General features: G+C 31.4%; 2 protein-coding genes across 4 annotated transcripts; one reads left to right on the forward strand and one right to left on the reverse strand.

Moving 5' to 3' along the window:
• Positions 1 to 539: 539 nt before the first annotated feature.
• Positions 540 to 6,692, forward strand: LOC126677068 (homogentisate solanesyltransferase, chloroplastic). Its single transcript, XM_050371509.2, has 10 exons — positions 540 to 881; positions 1,462 to 1,583; positions 1,679 to 1,825; positions 2,111 to 2,336; positions 2,658 to 2,731; positions 2,930 to 3,022; positions 3,330 to 3,447; positions 3,588 to 3,650; positions 5,382 to 5,414; positions 6,418 to 6,692. The coding sequence occupies exons 1-10, from the start codon at positions 654 to 656 to the stop codon at positions 6,490 to 6,492; spliced, it is 1,179 nt and encodes a 392-aa protein (XP_050227466.1). The 5' UTR covers positions 540 to 653; the 3' UTR covers positions 6,493 to 6,692.
• A 425-nt stretch (positions 6,693 to 7,117) lies between these two features.
• Positions 7,118 to 11,302, reverse strand: LOC126677065 (IQ domain-containing protein IQM6). Of its 3 annotated transcripts, none has more exons than XM_050371507.2 (9): positions 11,151 to 11,302; positions 10,051 to 10,624; positions 9,853 to 9,967; positions 9,536 to 9,601; positions 9,353 to 9,441; positions 9,159 to 9,246; positions 8,779 to 9,018; positions 8,598 to 8,699; positions 7,118 to 8,120 (listed from the first exon to the last, which is right to left on the reverse strand). In XM_050371507.2, exons 2-9 carry the CDS (start codon positions 10,578 to 10,580, stop codon positions 7,362 to 7,364), a joined length of 1,989 nt encoding a protein of 662 aa, XP_050227464.1. In that variant the 5' UTR covers positions 10,581 to 10,624; positions 11,151 to 11,302; the 3' UTR covers positions 7,118 to 7,361. The 3 variants fall into 3 exon arrangements, with proteins under 3 accessions (XP_050227464.1, XP_050227462.1, XP_050227463.1); XM_050371505.2 differs by lacking the exon at positions 11,151 to 11,302 and adding an exon at positions 10,933 to 11,108; XM_050371506.2 differs by lacking the exon at positions 11,151 to 11,302 and adding an exon at positions 10,790 to 10,889.
• Positions 11,303 to 15,094: the final 3,792 nt, after the last annotated feature.

Genomic DNA, 15,094 nt, shown 5'->3' on the forward strand with positions numbered 1-15,094 from the left:
AAAAAAACCCACTTTTTAGCCCCTTTTCAAATGCACCTTAACGTTGCAATTTTGTCATTTGCACCCTAATTCGCACCTTTGTTTTTCAATTCCACCCTCAAGTACTAAATTGATCTCTTTTTCATTTGAAAAAAATTAAAATAAGTCATCCATTTTTAACTTTTTATGTGGAAAAGAGTTCAAACGAGTACTTTATAAGGGTTTTTATGAGTTTTTTCCGAGCGAAAAAAGTCCAATTTAATTTTGAGGGTGGAATTGAAACCCAAAGGTGCGAATTAGGGTGCAACTGATAAAATTGCAACGTCAGGGTGCAACTGAAAAGGGGTTAAAAGGTGAGGTTTTTTTTGGTGATTAAGCCTAAAATAAATGCTATTCAGAATATAGGATTTTTTCATTTGAAAGTTTGAGATTTTGGATTGTTTCTGTAACTAAAATAAATACAGGAGTTTTCTAGCTAAAATAGAAGTAAAATAAAAAAAATAAGGGTATCTAATAAAAAAAAAAAAATAAGATGGGGTATAATTGCAAAAAGACGGCAAGATAGAAAAGATCAAAACTTTGGACATGGTTGAAGAGTGAACTACAATCGTTTTCCCGTTACTGACCACTACCAGTCAATCCATTTTCAGTTATTTGTCTGCGTTTTTGTATTAATGGAGCTCATATTTTCACCATCATCTTCTCTTAGAATTCCACCTCTAACTTCTCATTCCAAGCTCTCTTCTCATCGTTACCACCAATCAAACATACCCATTAAGTCTCCCGCTATAACTCCGCCATTTTATTCCTTTGCCAGAGCCTCTAAGCTTGGATTTTACCCTCGTAAAAGCCACTCAAAACTTGTACCAGATAGAAGTCGTAGGAGGCGTAATTTCATCTGGGTATGCTTTGTTTCTCTATAATTTCTACTTTATTCTTTGTCTACCTGTGTTTTAAGCTTGAGTGTAGTGGGCTGTAGAATAATGTTTAGTTTTTGTTGGCTGTTGAATTGATGTTTGACTGTGTTTTACTTCTGTCTTTTACTACTTCTGAAGAAAAGGGCGCCTTTTAGTTTGGTAATGTGGTGATTGTAGCATTTATTTTTTGGAATTTGTGGTTGGAAATTGATTGATTTCTATATGGCTGAGAAATTATGCTGCTGGTTGCACTCTTGATCTCCACATTGCAAAGAAAATCGTATGCGATGCCGTAATGATTTTAAATGTTTATTGTTAATTGTTCAATTTGTTAGCAGACAAGATGAACTGTGAGGGTTCATGGCCGTCGAAATAATCTAACTTAAATCTTAGACATCTCGATTACTAAAATAAAGGAATGAGGTTCATGCCAATGTTCTCTGTTAGTCGCTTTATGGTGTTTATTTTCAGCTCATACTATGCGAATATCTATTTGGTTAGATCAACAAAACTTTGATTTGCCTACTCTGTGAGATGGCAATAATGCGTCACTGGCATCTGTCAGGCCTGCAGTGAAGTTGGAGCCGCTGAATCAGAACCAGTGCTGAACAAAATCTCAGATTTTAAAAATGCTTGCTGGAGATTTCTAAGGCCCCATACTATTCGTGGAACAGCTCTTGGTTCTACGTAAGCGCTTGCATCTTATATATGTTGTTGATAACCAAAATAAGTTTCTACAGATTGCTTAATGATCAGATATTCTTGATTTATTATGTCGACAGTGCTTTGGTGGCTAGAGCATTAATTGAGAACCCAACATATATTAAGTGGTCATTGCTGTTGAAGGCATTCTCTGGTCTTTTTGCACTACTATGTGGGAATGGTTATATAGTCGGCATCAATCAGATATATGATATTGGAATCGACAAGTATGCAACATATTTTTTTTGTTAGTATTTTTCATTGGTCTTTCTAAATTTTTTCGGGAAGCATTTTGGAACCTCAATTAGGAATATCTCATTTGCAGACCTGGAACATTTGAATATGATAGCTACATTTTTTGCTTCATCTCATTCCATTTCTTAAATAGAAAATCACTTGAAATTTCTAGGAGCTGGATCCAAAATTCTTCCTGACAAGTAATTAGCAAATATTTGGATTCTGATAATAATTTATTTTTTTAATTTACTTGCCTTTGTCTTTTTATTTTGCAGGGTTAATAAACCTTATTTACCTATAGCTGCAGGGGATCTCTCGGTTCAATCGGCATGGTTGCTGGTGATATTTTTTGCTGTGGCTGGAGTCCTGATAGTTGGAATAAACTTTGGTCCATTTATCACTTCTCTTTACTGCCTTGGTCTTTTCCTGGGTACCATCTATTCTATTCCTCCATTTAGAATGAAGAGATTTGCTGTTGCAGCATTCCTTATAATTGCTACGGTAAGGCTTTTAAGAAAGAAAAAATCCATTGATTGTCGACAACATTGTTTGTAATTGTAAGACAGAAAGGCTATGTTCAAAGTGGACTTTACAAGCAATTCAATTTCGATCTAACGTTTTAGCATAAATATCATTACATTGTTGCTTGCATCTTTGCTTGTCTTTATAATGAATTAGTTTGATTAAACTTTATGTAAAAAGACAACTAGTTAGGAAGTCAGAATTTGGTTGAGAGTTGACAAGATGTTGTCACTGCATATTACAAGTGCCTCCAAAAAATTGCTTTATTTTGACAAAACTTAACCAGATGTAATTTTGCAGGTGCGAGGTTTTCTTCTCAATTTTGGAGTATATCATGCCACAAGAGCTGCCCTTGGACTTCCATTTGAATGGAGGTGCATCACCTTTATAATAGTGATAAATTAGTTGAGATGAAAGCATTCATATAGCTCACATATTAATTGTCACATTTGAACAAGTTGGTGACTTGACTCTTGAATTTATTTGTTTCTCAAGTTTCGTTTTCTATCTATTTTGTAACATGTCATATTGTTAATAAATCTTCTCATCTGTATGCTTCTGTTGTTCTGCAGCTCACCTGTGGCATTTATTACGACGTTTGTTACAATGTTTGCATTGGTTATTGCCATAACAAAAGATCTGCCAGATGTAGAAGGAGATCGCAAGTAAGTTGTGAGTTTGATCCTATTATCACACTAACTTAAATTGATTGCTGTCTGATATGCATTTGTCCCCATGTGATTACATTAATATTGTTCAGTTTCTAAGTTGTAAAACATTAACGATTTTCATATACACAATCACCGAGGGCTATTAATTTTAAGTTCTAGACATCAACTTGTGGTCACTATCTTAGATTCTTTGCTTGAAATCTTATTATCTTCATTTTTATAAATACTCCTAACATCACTATTCGCCATTGTTATGAAATAGGCAAACGAATAAGATTGATTCTTATTAAACATAATGCAGATTCAAAATATCAACTTTGGCAACAAGTCTCGGAGTTAGAAAAATCGCCTTTTTAGGGACTGGGCTTTTGCTATTGAATTATATTGGTGCTGTATGCGCTGCAATTTACATGCCTCAGGTACAAGTTTTATTTGAAAGCTATCTTCATAGTTTGCCGAACTTAGATTATAATCATAGTTGAACTCGTACAGTTAGCTTGGGATCCATCTTACATTTTATTAGGCTACCTAAATATTACCCTCTTTGCATCTTTTGCAGGCCTTCAGGCGTAACTTGATGATACCCGTACATACAATTCTTGCAGCTTGCCTGATATTCCAGGTAAGAATTGTGTTGAGCATTGAGTAGTTTGTTTTTCTTCATTTCTAAAGCAAGTACATACAATCGTTTATCTTGTTCTTTCTCCTACTTTCGCTCCCCTAATTTTCTGTTCATGTAATGTTCTATTTATTCGGCAAGAAGTACCCATCTTTTCCTCAAATGTCCATTTAATCAAAGATCAAATGAATCATTTTAAGAGAAACTAAAGAGAGAGTACAGAAGGAGAAAAGGACCTGTGAAAACTCGTAATCTGTCCAATTTTCTTTTTTCAAAGCTGCCGTATCATTCCGACTTACTAGTTTTTCTGCCAATTCTTCGAATGTCCTTTTAGCCTTTTATCCTAATGAGTTATTTTTACTTGTAAGATCCTTCATCCTTAATTGTATGTATTCCTCAATGATGCTCACAACTTCTTGTCTGGAAGGAGCAATTTTCGTTTGGCCTTCAGGTTAAGTCAATATTAGAAATTAAACGAAGGTTGAAAAGGAAGCAATTCTACTGTAAAGTATCGAGAGGAGAGATTGGCTAATGTATTACAGAACACCATTACATGAGAGTGGAATAATGAAACATTGAATCCAAATTACATAGATTGCTGGTTTTAGTGTGTTTTTAGCTGTCCCCTGCTGAGTAAAGAACCATCTTGTTACCTTTTATGCACTCCTATAAAGACTGGAACCAAATTACTAAGATTTCTGGATGTGAAATCTGTCTTTAGGCTATCATCCCTGCTGACAAAATGAACCCTGTTTTCACATGTTATGCACACCATATGAATAAAGTATTTTGAGCTAAATCATGACTTAAGAAGTTGTCATATCTATGGAAAGTTATTTTCTTATAAAAATATTTTCTAGGCTCCATTGTTTAGTGGTCATGTAGGAAAATATATTAAAAAAATTTAACAATGGCACAGTAACCTAAAATACAGAGAGAGTGAGAATCAGTAACTCATGTGAGATCACATCACATATATCAAGGATAAAAAGAAACAAAGAGCTTCCTCTTTTACCATTAAAAATGGCTAATTTCTAATTGATCAAAGAATATATTATTTTGATTACCTTTTCTTCTATCTTTTCAAACAATGGAAAATGAGGAAAGTATTTTCCGGAAGAGTATTTTTTGTGAAACAAGAGCCTTATGGTTGCTAATTATTATTCCTGTGGAGGTAGAGATGCATATATGGAATTAGTTATTATTCCTGTGGTGGTCAGTTCTGCACTCTTACTTTCAAGTCAACTACCTGTACTATATCTGCTTTGTGAACTTAACTCTAGGAATCCATCATTGATTTGAGGTGCATAGGAATTTATAAAATCAGTGGATAAATATGTCAAATCAAATTTATAGTTGTTTATCATCTAATTTTGAGGGGGAAAAAAACAATTGTCAAGTGAAGAGTGGCTTGATATTGATAACCTGTACTTCATGTAAATTTCTCATGTTGTAATGCATAATTGGCATGTTGATCATTTCTTGTTTGAGTCAGGTTTAGGTTGTGACAGTTTTAAGGTCATTTATAAACAAAAAATATGGCGCTATGAGAACTTGAACATAAGTAGAGAAGCTGGCTGATTATGTTTCTGACATGATAATCAATCAGGATGTGTACTAACTACTAATGTCTTTGTTTTAATTGTTTGTCGTATTTGAGTTATATGGATTCCGATAACATTTGTTTTAATTGTTTATCTTATGTGCTTTTATTTTTAATCTGTGCTCTATCAGGCATGGGCGTTAGAACGAGCAAATTACACAAAGGTAAAGTGAGCTTCATGTTCATTAAATCATGTCAAAATATCTCTTTTGATATCTATTTTCACATAGAAAATGTTCCTGAATGAAGTCATCCTCATTTTTTAAAACTTCAAGATCAATATAAGTCAGTTCATGGCTGCATAACATTTAACCTTAGAAATTTAAAATGCCTGCATAATTTCGTATAATTGTAAATGCACTGCTACTTGGTTAAAACTTGGGTCCGAGGGTGGAGATAACTTCAACCTTTGCTTTAACATTGGCTGTCTATGTGTTACAGTTTATAGGTTGACACTATCTATTACACATGATGCATGAGAAACAAGAATACTGAAAAGTCCTGATTTTAGTTTTGAGTTAATTGTTCCAGTTACGAGGTCCATTCTGTTCAAACCAAGCTGAATCGACCAAAATTTCGATTTGTTTCTTAAATCAAATCAAACTGAAAGACTATTATTTTTTGTAATGTCGAACGGAACCAATTTTATTGGTTCAGTTATTCAATTTGGTTTTATTTTTGCAAACCTCTAGTTCCAGTCTAATCATCAAAAACATAAGCTCTTACAGTAAGATGGGGTTATCTTATTTGCTTCTAGCAAGATACAAGTCAGACAAATTTCGGTGCTTTATTTTGGGTAATTGCTAATGAAATGGATATTTGATTGTAATATCTGCAGAGCTCCTACATCCTTTTTCTAGAGGAGACAACAATGGCATTAAGCCCAATGCTGCTCTGAAATTTATTGTCTTATGTTTCAGTGTTTTACTTCCATTTCCAAAAAAGTTTTCAAAACTTCAAAATTTTATATTTATAAACTATTCTTATAAAAAGTATCATTTCGATTTTTTATATTTCAGATATTCCGTTTGCCTGCTGCAACGCATATAAAGCCGTTTTATTTCCCGTTTTTGTTTCACTGCATGCCCCTTTATCATGTCTTAAATTGCAGAATAGCGTGATCTGGTAGTCTACTGTCCTGATTATCTGCATTGTTCTCTTGTGCAGGAAGCAATCTCAGAGTTCTACCGGTTCATATGGAATCTCTTCTATTCCGAATATATCATATTTCCTTTTATCTAGTGGTATGATTTCTTTTAATTCTTTTACACTGGAAGAGAAATAGAGAGATTGAGTGTAAATATTTGCTCTAGTTAGCAGATTAAAATTTGCTGTTTTAGCATGCAACTAGCAGTAAACATTATGTTTAACCAGTTGTACCACTCCTCTTCCTTGATATCATAAAAGAGCAATAAATTTTCATCTTGCTTGACATGTTTTCATTTTCAGTCTCCTAAACATCTTGATTCTTTACTTTATGGTTTTTCATGACTATGATGTACAGCTAGGACTGTGCAAAACCGATCTGAAACGGAAAACTGAATCGAATCTAAAGTTCAGATCGGTTGGTTTGATTTTTTTTTTTGGGGGTTTGGCTCGATTTTGTGTTTAAAAAAATCAATTCAATTCTGATACAATCCGAATAGAATCTAAACAGCCTGGTTCAATTTTTTTTCATATTCTTATAAAATAAATTCGGCTCAATTTTGAAAAGAAAAATAAAAAAAATTGTTCACTTCGATTTGATTTAAACTGAATATACACCTCTACACAGCAGATAAATTATGCTTGAACACAAATCCAACTGGCCTCATTTACCATGACATTAAAATAAAAATGAAAAAACTAAGTACAAGTAGAATACAACTTCCATAATTAATATGCTTCTTTCTTTAAAATTAAACTTTGGTAAACATAGAGTAGCACCAAACAACAGAAATTACAAAGAAGAGCTCTTCTACTGCTGCTGGTTCATAACACAAACTACACTACACAAGGGCAACAAAATTAACCCTTGCTTCCACTGTATAATTTACAAGTAACAATGCAAAAATGAGTAAAAGAATGAAATGTAATTAATTCCTATATCATCTTCTCTACAACTGAATCAATCAGTTAACAAAATTTCTCGCATTCGATGACGCCTTAGGCGTTGCTGCTTCTAACAATTCCACAGCTCGAGCAAGGGGACTTCTACGTACAGGAGGTGGTGTCAAATCCTTCAGGATTGATCGAGTTGCTGACCGAGGAGTCGAGTGAGCGCTTCCTTTCTTAGGCGACAAGTTCGCCTGCTCCAAAACCCGGAATTGAAGCTCCGATGGATAATCTCTCATGCACCCAATTCGAGGTCCTGCTCCTGTAGTCCATTTAGATGAGAGTTGCTTAGCCAGCTGATATGACTTCATTCCTTTATGTGAATATATTCTTTTCAGAATTTTTTCTTTCGGGACAGGCTCTTCGTCTTCCTCTTCTTCATCTTCATCAAACAGATTAATCTTAAGAAACATGAAATCTTCTTCTGTCAAACATGAATCTTCCCCAGATTCATAACCATCTTCAATATGGGGTTTGACATTGGAGCTTTGTTTGGGTACTTCCTCAACGAATATTTCGTGCACATCTCTTGTCGGTATCTCAAGTTTAGTAATGTTCAACTGTAAACTATGAGATAATAACTTTGGTCTTAAGTGATCAGTTTTTTCAGCAGGATTAAAATCTTGTTCCCGAATTTCTGTTTCGCACGGCAAGCTTTTAATGCTCGTTTTTTCTTCGGTGTGTTGGCATGATTCTGCATCTGGTTGGTCAATTCGGAAACTACTGATGCTGCTGCTTTTGCTAATTGTTTCTTCTTCCTCGTCGGTTGGGCTTTCCTGAATTAAAGTAAGTAGATAAACAGTCAACTATTAGCCTCAATTGAAATTAGGGATGAGCAAAAATCAAATCAAACCATTTATCTGAACCAAACCAAACTGAAGTTTATTTGATTCGGTTAAAATGGTTAAGAGATTAGTTTGGATGTGAGTGAGTATAAAGTTTGATTTCTACCAATACCATTAGTTGACCAAACCAGTAAAAAAAACAGAACTCAAAACATGACGTTGTATTTAGTATTTATATATAGTACATATTAATTTAGTAACTATATGTAATTTTGATCTAAATTTATATTAACCCAACTAAACTGAAGAAAATTATACATTTTTGTTAACAAACTGAAATTTTATATAAATATTTAGCGTGATTTGGTTTTTATTTTATCCTGTTTATAATTGTTCGGTTTTAGAGTTTACTGAACCAAACTGAACTGCACACGGATTGAAATCACAGACACAAGATTATGAGTTTACCTTTACATTAGTGAGGTCTACATTTTGTTCCCTTAGGAATGACATGAATTCTTGGAAGTTCTCTTCTGTTGGAAGATAATGTCCACTGTGAGGCCAGACTGTCTGTAAAATTGAAAAGTCATGTTAGTATATTCGAGAAAAAGTATGAAAGAAAAAGACAGCTATTCATCCCGGTATCTACCTTCAAAATACCATTTTCCACGACTAGTCTTCCCGCGGAGAGTGTGGCTCCACCAGCCAAGAAACTCGAATGTTGAAATGTTCCTTTCTTCTTCAGACCCACATATAAGATCTTTGATGTACTAAGAACGAAAATCCACTTTGCGTCTTTTGGTCCACCTGTTGTGTCGAGAACTTGGCCACTTTGCTCGTAGTAAAACTTCCCGTCTTTGAATAGTACTATATAGGTCTTCCTTTCAGCCTGGATAAGAAATAGTACTGCATTAATAATCTTCAACAGCAAGACATGAACTTAAATTTAGATTAGCGGATCTTGTGTTTTGAGCTATAATATGTTGCACGGAAACAGAAAATATTGAAACGGAAAATGAAAAGACTTACAGGTCCTAGATACTTTATGCATTGTTGTTGAAGCTTTGATTTAGGACATATATCAAGGTTGACTTCTTTCCCTTCTCCAATATCGAGCCTGCAAATTTAGAGTCGGACACATCAAATCAAAATGTAAATAATACGTTACTTGTTAGGAAAATTGGAGCTCTTAAATCAGAGTCTTTGATTGCAAGAAATCCTACCAGTAAAAGAAAGGCTGTGTACTCTGGCAGTGGAGCCACTTGCAATAATAGAATTGAAGATTATGCCCATACCGATGTCGAGGGTCAATCTATTCATAAGAAACACCAAAACCAGAGTCAGATATATCAAAACTAGAGTTTTTAGTTCAGAAGTTATACGATTAAGGACTCAATCGGACTTACTGCTTCGAGCCAATGCTGCAAAGCAAGCTTCCGAGCTTTTGCATCCTTAGATAAGCCTTTTCCTACCTGCCAGGAAGTGACAGATTCTGAGCAGATTAGAGCAGAAGTAAATATCGCCCTTTATTTGATTCAATTCTATTGTAGAATCCAATTCATTCAATAATTCATTTGACGTAAATATAAGAAAACTTAAAAAAGTATAGTTACTAAACGAATTTCTAAAATAAACTAAACACTACTATATTTATTTACAAATGAATTGAACTCAATTCCGTGAAATTCATTTGAACGAAACACACAAATTGCTAGAGGTTTACCTTGGCAGCTTTTGTTCGTGCTCTGGACCAACGCGAAACAGCAGTCTCTGGTTTATCAATATCAAAGAAAGATATAGAGCTTCGCTTGAGTTCGGCGAAATCCAACAGTTTCCACCTACAAAATGCAGTCATATCATGATCAATAAATATGCATCTATTAAACATAAAAAAAATACTACAGTAAAAAACAATTAGTACCATCTCTGCTCAACAACAACTGCACAATCTGCCAGCAACCTCCTGGTTCTAAAACTTTTGTATACTTTTTGCAGCTTCACAGCAGCCTGATGATGCAGTTCATCTCCCGATTCGGCCAACGATAACGAGCGCTCAACTTTCGGGCTAATTACTACCATTTCTGAATCAGTAGACTTAAATGAGAGTATAGTATTCAAATCTTTCCCTTTGAAGCTTAAACATCTAGTCAATTTATCAATCTTATTACTATAATCTTGGCATTTCGGGCTGATTTCGACCATTTCGGAATCACTACAGGACTTAAAAGAGAAGGTGGTATTCAATTCTCTTCCTTTAAAGCTTACAGATCCTTCAAACAACATTTTTCCAGAACCAAATGATCTCATTATAGTATGCTCTGAATCACGGCCGTTGAAACTTACTGACCGTAGAGTAGTCTTCACATCTTCACCATCAAAATCTATTGATTTCATTAGAACAGCATCTAAATCATAAAAATCACCAAATGGACATGAAAATGTTATCCCCATTTAAATAATGATGTTTTTTTCCCTTTAAATTGAGATCTTGATACCTGCTTAAATCAAAATTAGTGCATTAATCAGCATAATGTAAGAAACTTGGCGCATATAAAAAACATCTAAAGGCATATAAATACAAAAAAAGATGATTTCTTGGTCATTTAAACTTAAAACTCAAGCATTTAAATATCAAAAAAGTTTATAAGTTGGTAAATTACATGAAAATGTAAAAGGTGCCCATTAAAGATTATCAAAAACCCATCAACACCAACTCATTTAAACAAATAATTATCGTTCATAATACCAAATTTCTCATAAACAAAATTCCAAAAATTCAACAAAAAAGGACTTAAATTTACACCTCTAAAACTTTCAACAAGCGACAAAACTCAAAAGCAGTCCAAGCCATTGCCATCATCTTTTTCACAGTCATATCATAATCAATAACAACATCCACAAAGAAACATTTTGAGTCACAAATGTCATTTTCTTTAAAAATGACTAAAAAAACAAAAAAGAAGCACCCAACAAAGTTTAAAAAAATGAAAAAAAAAAAGAGAAGAGTATAAAAAGGCTTACCTCAAGCAAAGGCCAAAAGAAACAGAAAATGCAAAAAAAGTGTTAAAATTAGGCAAAAGAGAGAGCTGAAAGTGAGAAAAATGGTAAAAAAAACAGAAAAGAATCCAAAAATGAGAGAGGAAGCGAAGAATGTGGAGTGTATGAGTGATTGAATGATAATGTTGTAAATAGTAATAATAATAATAATAATAATTAGTGTCAATAAATAAAAGAATGAGTAATATTTGAGCTAATCTTGCATTGTTATATATAGAGGAGAAAAAGAAGGGGGTAGCTATAAGAAACTTCATGGCAACACACAGTGAGAAAAAGAGAGTGTAATTGCCAGACTGCCTCTTTGTCAACCACGTGTGTCCATCGCCAATTTTGAATTTTATACCATTTCCTTCTCATTAATCTTTTTGTTTTTAAGAAAAGTAGGCTTTAATCATGAAAATTTGGAAATATTTTAATTATATTTTTAACTTTTAAATTTTTTAGTTAAAATTTTTTTTTTAATTTTTTTTGTCATTTAATTTAAAGTAAAATAAATATCGATTATATCACGTCCGTATCATCTCATTTGACATTCACCTAAAACAATTGAAAATAATTATTATTATTCTCAGAAATTATATCATAATAATTAGTTCGTAATATTTTTTTAAAAAAATATCTGCCCAATGAGCTTTAAAATATTTAATTATTTTGTTCTCTATTAAAAATGTTGATGTCATCAGAAATTATTATTAAAAATAAAATTTAATTTAGCTTTTCAATTTGCTTTTAGTGTAAATTAGTATAATATCTTAAAAAATAGTATACATAGGAATAATTTTTTTTGATAATTTTAATAAATAAAAAATTATGAAAATTAGTATATTGAAATTATTAATTTATATGTTATAAGTGTACATCTATAAAAATTTATGATAATAACACTAATAAAAAAATCAATAATGCCAGATATAAATACTATCTATTAAATGTTTTTCCATCGCTAATAGTAATATATTATTTTATTACTATGTTGATAACTAAATAGTAAATAAAATTATTTTTTATTATCTATTATAGTTCGATTTTAATGACAATATTAAAAATATTTTAGTATTTTAGTATTTAATTTAAAAATAAATTAAAATGATATTATGATAATTTAATAATTTAATAATGTTTCTGTTATTACAAGGTTAATAATGTTAAATCCCTAAGAATACGTTGACAATGATTATATTTTCATCAATAAACTATAGTTGGTATATGCCGACCGAATAATATTTTATTAAAATTGTAATTTTAGTGCTAAAATTTCTTTTTTTGCAAATGATAAAACAAAAGACTTATACTATTTTTTTTCATATATATTTCTCTCATAAAACTGAAAGCTTACATTTCTCTCATAATCTCATTTTACTGATAAAAAAAAATCATATCCTAATGGAAAATAGACTAGCATCCACCATGCTATTTGATTTTTTCTTGGTGTTGAATCAACCATGATAGTCAAAGATTATTACTATCGAGTCAATATTTTTGAAACTTGTGAGCTTTGGAAAATAATTATTTAGTATATCATGGATAAAAGAGAACTTGTAATATGGTTCAGATAATTAATTAAAATGTCATGGAGTAAGCATGTTATTATTTTTATTATATAGAATTATGGAATGAATTAACAAAAATTCACACTTAGTATAATTGATTAACAAACTGATTTATACAAAAATACTGTGGTCCCATAAATTAGTTCAGAATGGAACAGCTCCTATAGATATGAATTAAATAAAAATTTAGAAATATACTTCTTTAATTAATATAGTTATATCCATTCAACAAAATTAGTTAAAAAGAATCAAGAGAGCCACAAGTATATTAGATCAAAATAATTATTCTTTTAATTTTATTGATTATGATCAATCAAAGATCAACTAGTAAAAGTTAATTAATTTTTTGTTTCTGGTGAAATGGGGCCACAATGCCAGAAGGAATCCTTATGGTCACCATCATCATTTGCGTATGTTTTATGTCTTTTCTTTGTGTGTAATACCATTCCACGACGACCAAGACTATATGAGTCCTACTTATTTTTTTGTTTATTTGGAGTATATTTTAAGTCATTTTTTAGGTCATACATTTTAAGTAGCTAAACTAACACTATCATCACATTAATTTGTTTGGATAAGGGTTGTTATCATTCAATTCTTTTACTACCAATGTTATTTTTTTTAGGCTTAATCACCAAAAAATACCAAATCTATATGTTTTGTGTTAATTATAGCCAAACCTTTAAAAATCACCAGATTTAGCCAAAATTTATATGTTCTATTTTTTTTTTAGTCATTTTTGAATCGAACCGGTTTTTCTAACACCGTGTCGTCCACGTCACCGCCAACTAAGCAATTGGCTGACATGTCAGCTGAAATATTTAAATAAGGTTTGGCTATAATTGACACAAAATGCATAGGTTTGGTATTTTTTGTTGAATAAAACTAATTTTAAATTAAATAATTAAATGATTAATTATATTATAATAAAATTCATATATATTTAAAAAACAATATTTTTATTTAACGCTAATTAAAATTAATTTATTTTTTACTAAATTTAAATAATTCTAATAATTTTTTTTTACATATTTGAGGGATATATAATTAATTTAAATTCTAATAAAAACAAAAAATGTCATATTCATCTTAAAATTTATTTATTTTAAATTCCAGTCGTCGGTTCTTTGACACCGCCGCCGTTTGAGACCCAATTGTTCGTCTTTCGACGAACAATCTGAGAGTAATATACACAACAAACATACGACAGTGTTCATAATTCAACTATACACACATAAACATAAAAATGATCACTGAATAGACTGTTTATTTATAGGACGACTTTAATTATTTTTTCATTTTTTCCCTTTAAAAAGTGAAGCTCATTGTGGTGTAATCAATATATATCATGATGTTTATAAGCGTAAACGCATATGTCATTTTACTCGGCATAGCCAAAAAATTACCTTAATTTACACATAACTATTTTATTTATTACCTAAATCCAGTCATAACAAGATCTCAACAACATTAAAAATAATAAATCAAGTTCAAAATCATCATGAACATTAAATCTTTTCACCAAATTTAATTCAACATTAATTTCTAAGTAATACATTAATTCATTTTTTTAATTACATATTCATTAAAATATATTACAATATAATTTTGTTAGATTTAATTAGGTTTAATAAAAAAATTAAAATTAATTTTAATTAGTATTAAATAGGAAATATTAATTATTTTTAAATATATATAAATTTTATAAATAATATAATTAATTTACTAATTATTAAATTTTAAAATTGGCTTGAATTTAAAATTAGGTTTATTCACCCAAAAAATACCAAACCTATATTTTTGTGTCAGTTATAGTCAATCCTTATTTAAATATTTCAGCTGTCATGCCATCCAATTGCTTAGTTGGCGGTGACGTGGACGACACGGTGACAGAAAAACCGGTTAGATTCAAAAATGGCTAAAAAAGAAACAGAACATATAAGGTTTGGCTAAATCTGGTGATTTTTAAAGGTTTGGCTATAATTGACACAAAACGTATAGGTTTGGCCATTTTTGATGATTAAGCCTTTTTTTAATAGATCTATACAGTTAAAATAGAGTTGGTAACATACCAACGTTCTATTTAGCTAAAATGGTAATGAGTTGTGCAAAAATCTACTAAATTTATAAGATCTAATTTCTTTATAAACGATAATTTTTAATAATAACAGAAAAATAAAAGACTCACTTTAACCTCTGAAGTCGGAACGAAAGAATTAATAAGACCCATGGATGAGCTGTTCTTTCTCAAGGAAGAACAGATCCGACTATTCTTCCTTGAGTAAGAACAGCAACGGAGAAGACGAACGGGTTCGTCCCGTTCGTCTTCTCCGGTGAAGATTTTTTTAACCGTTTTAT

This window comes from Mercurialis annua, linkage group LG4 (assembly GCF_937616625.2).
Source record: "Mercurialis annua linkage group LG4, ddMerAnnu1.2, whole genome shotgun sequence".
In the NCBI taxonomy this organism is placed as follows: Eukaryota; Viridiplantae; Streptophyta; class Magnoliopsida; order Malpighiales; family Euphorbiaceae; genus Mercurialis; species Mercurialis annua.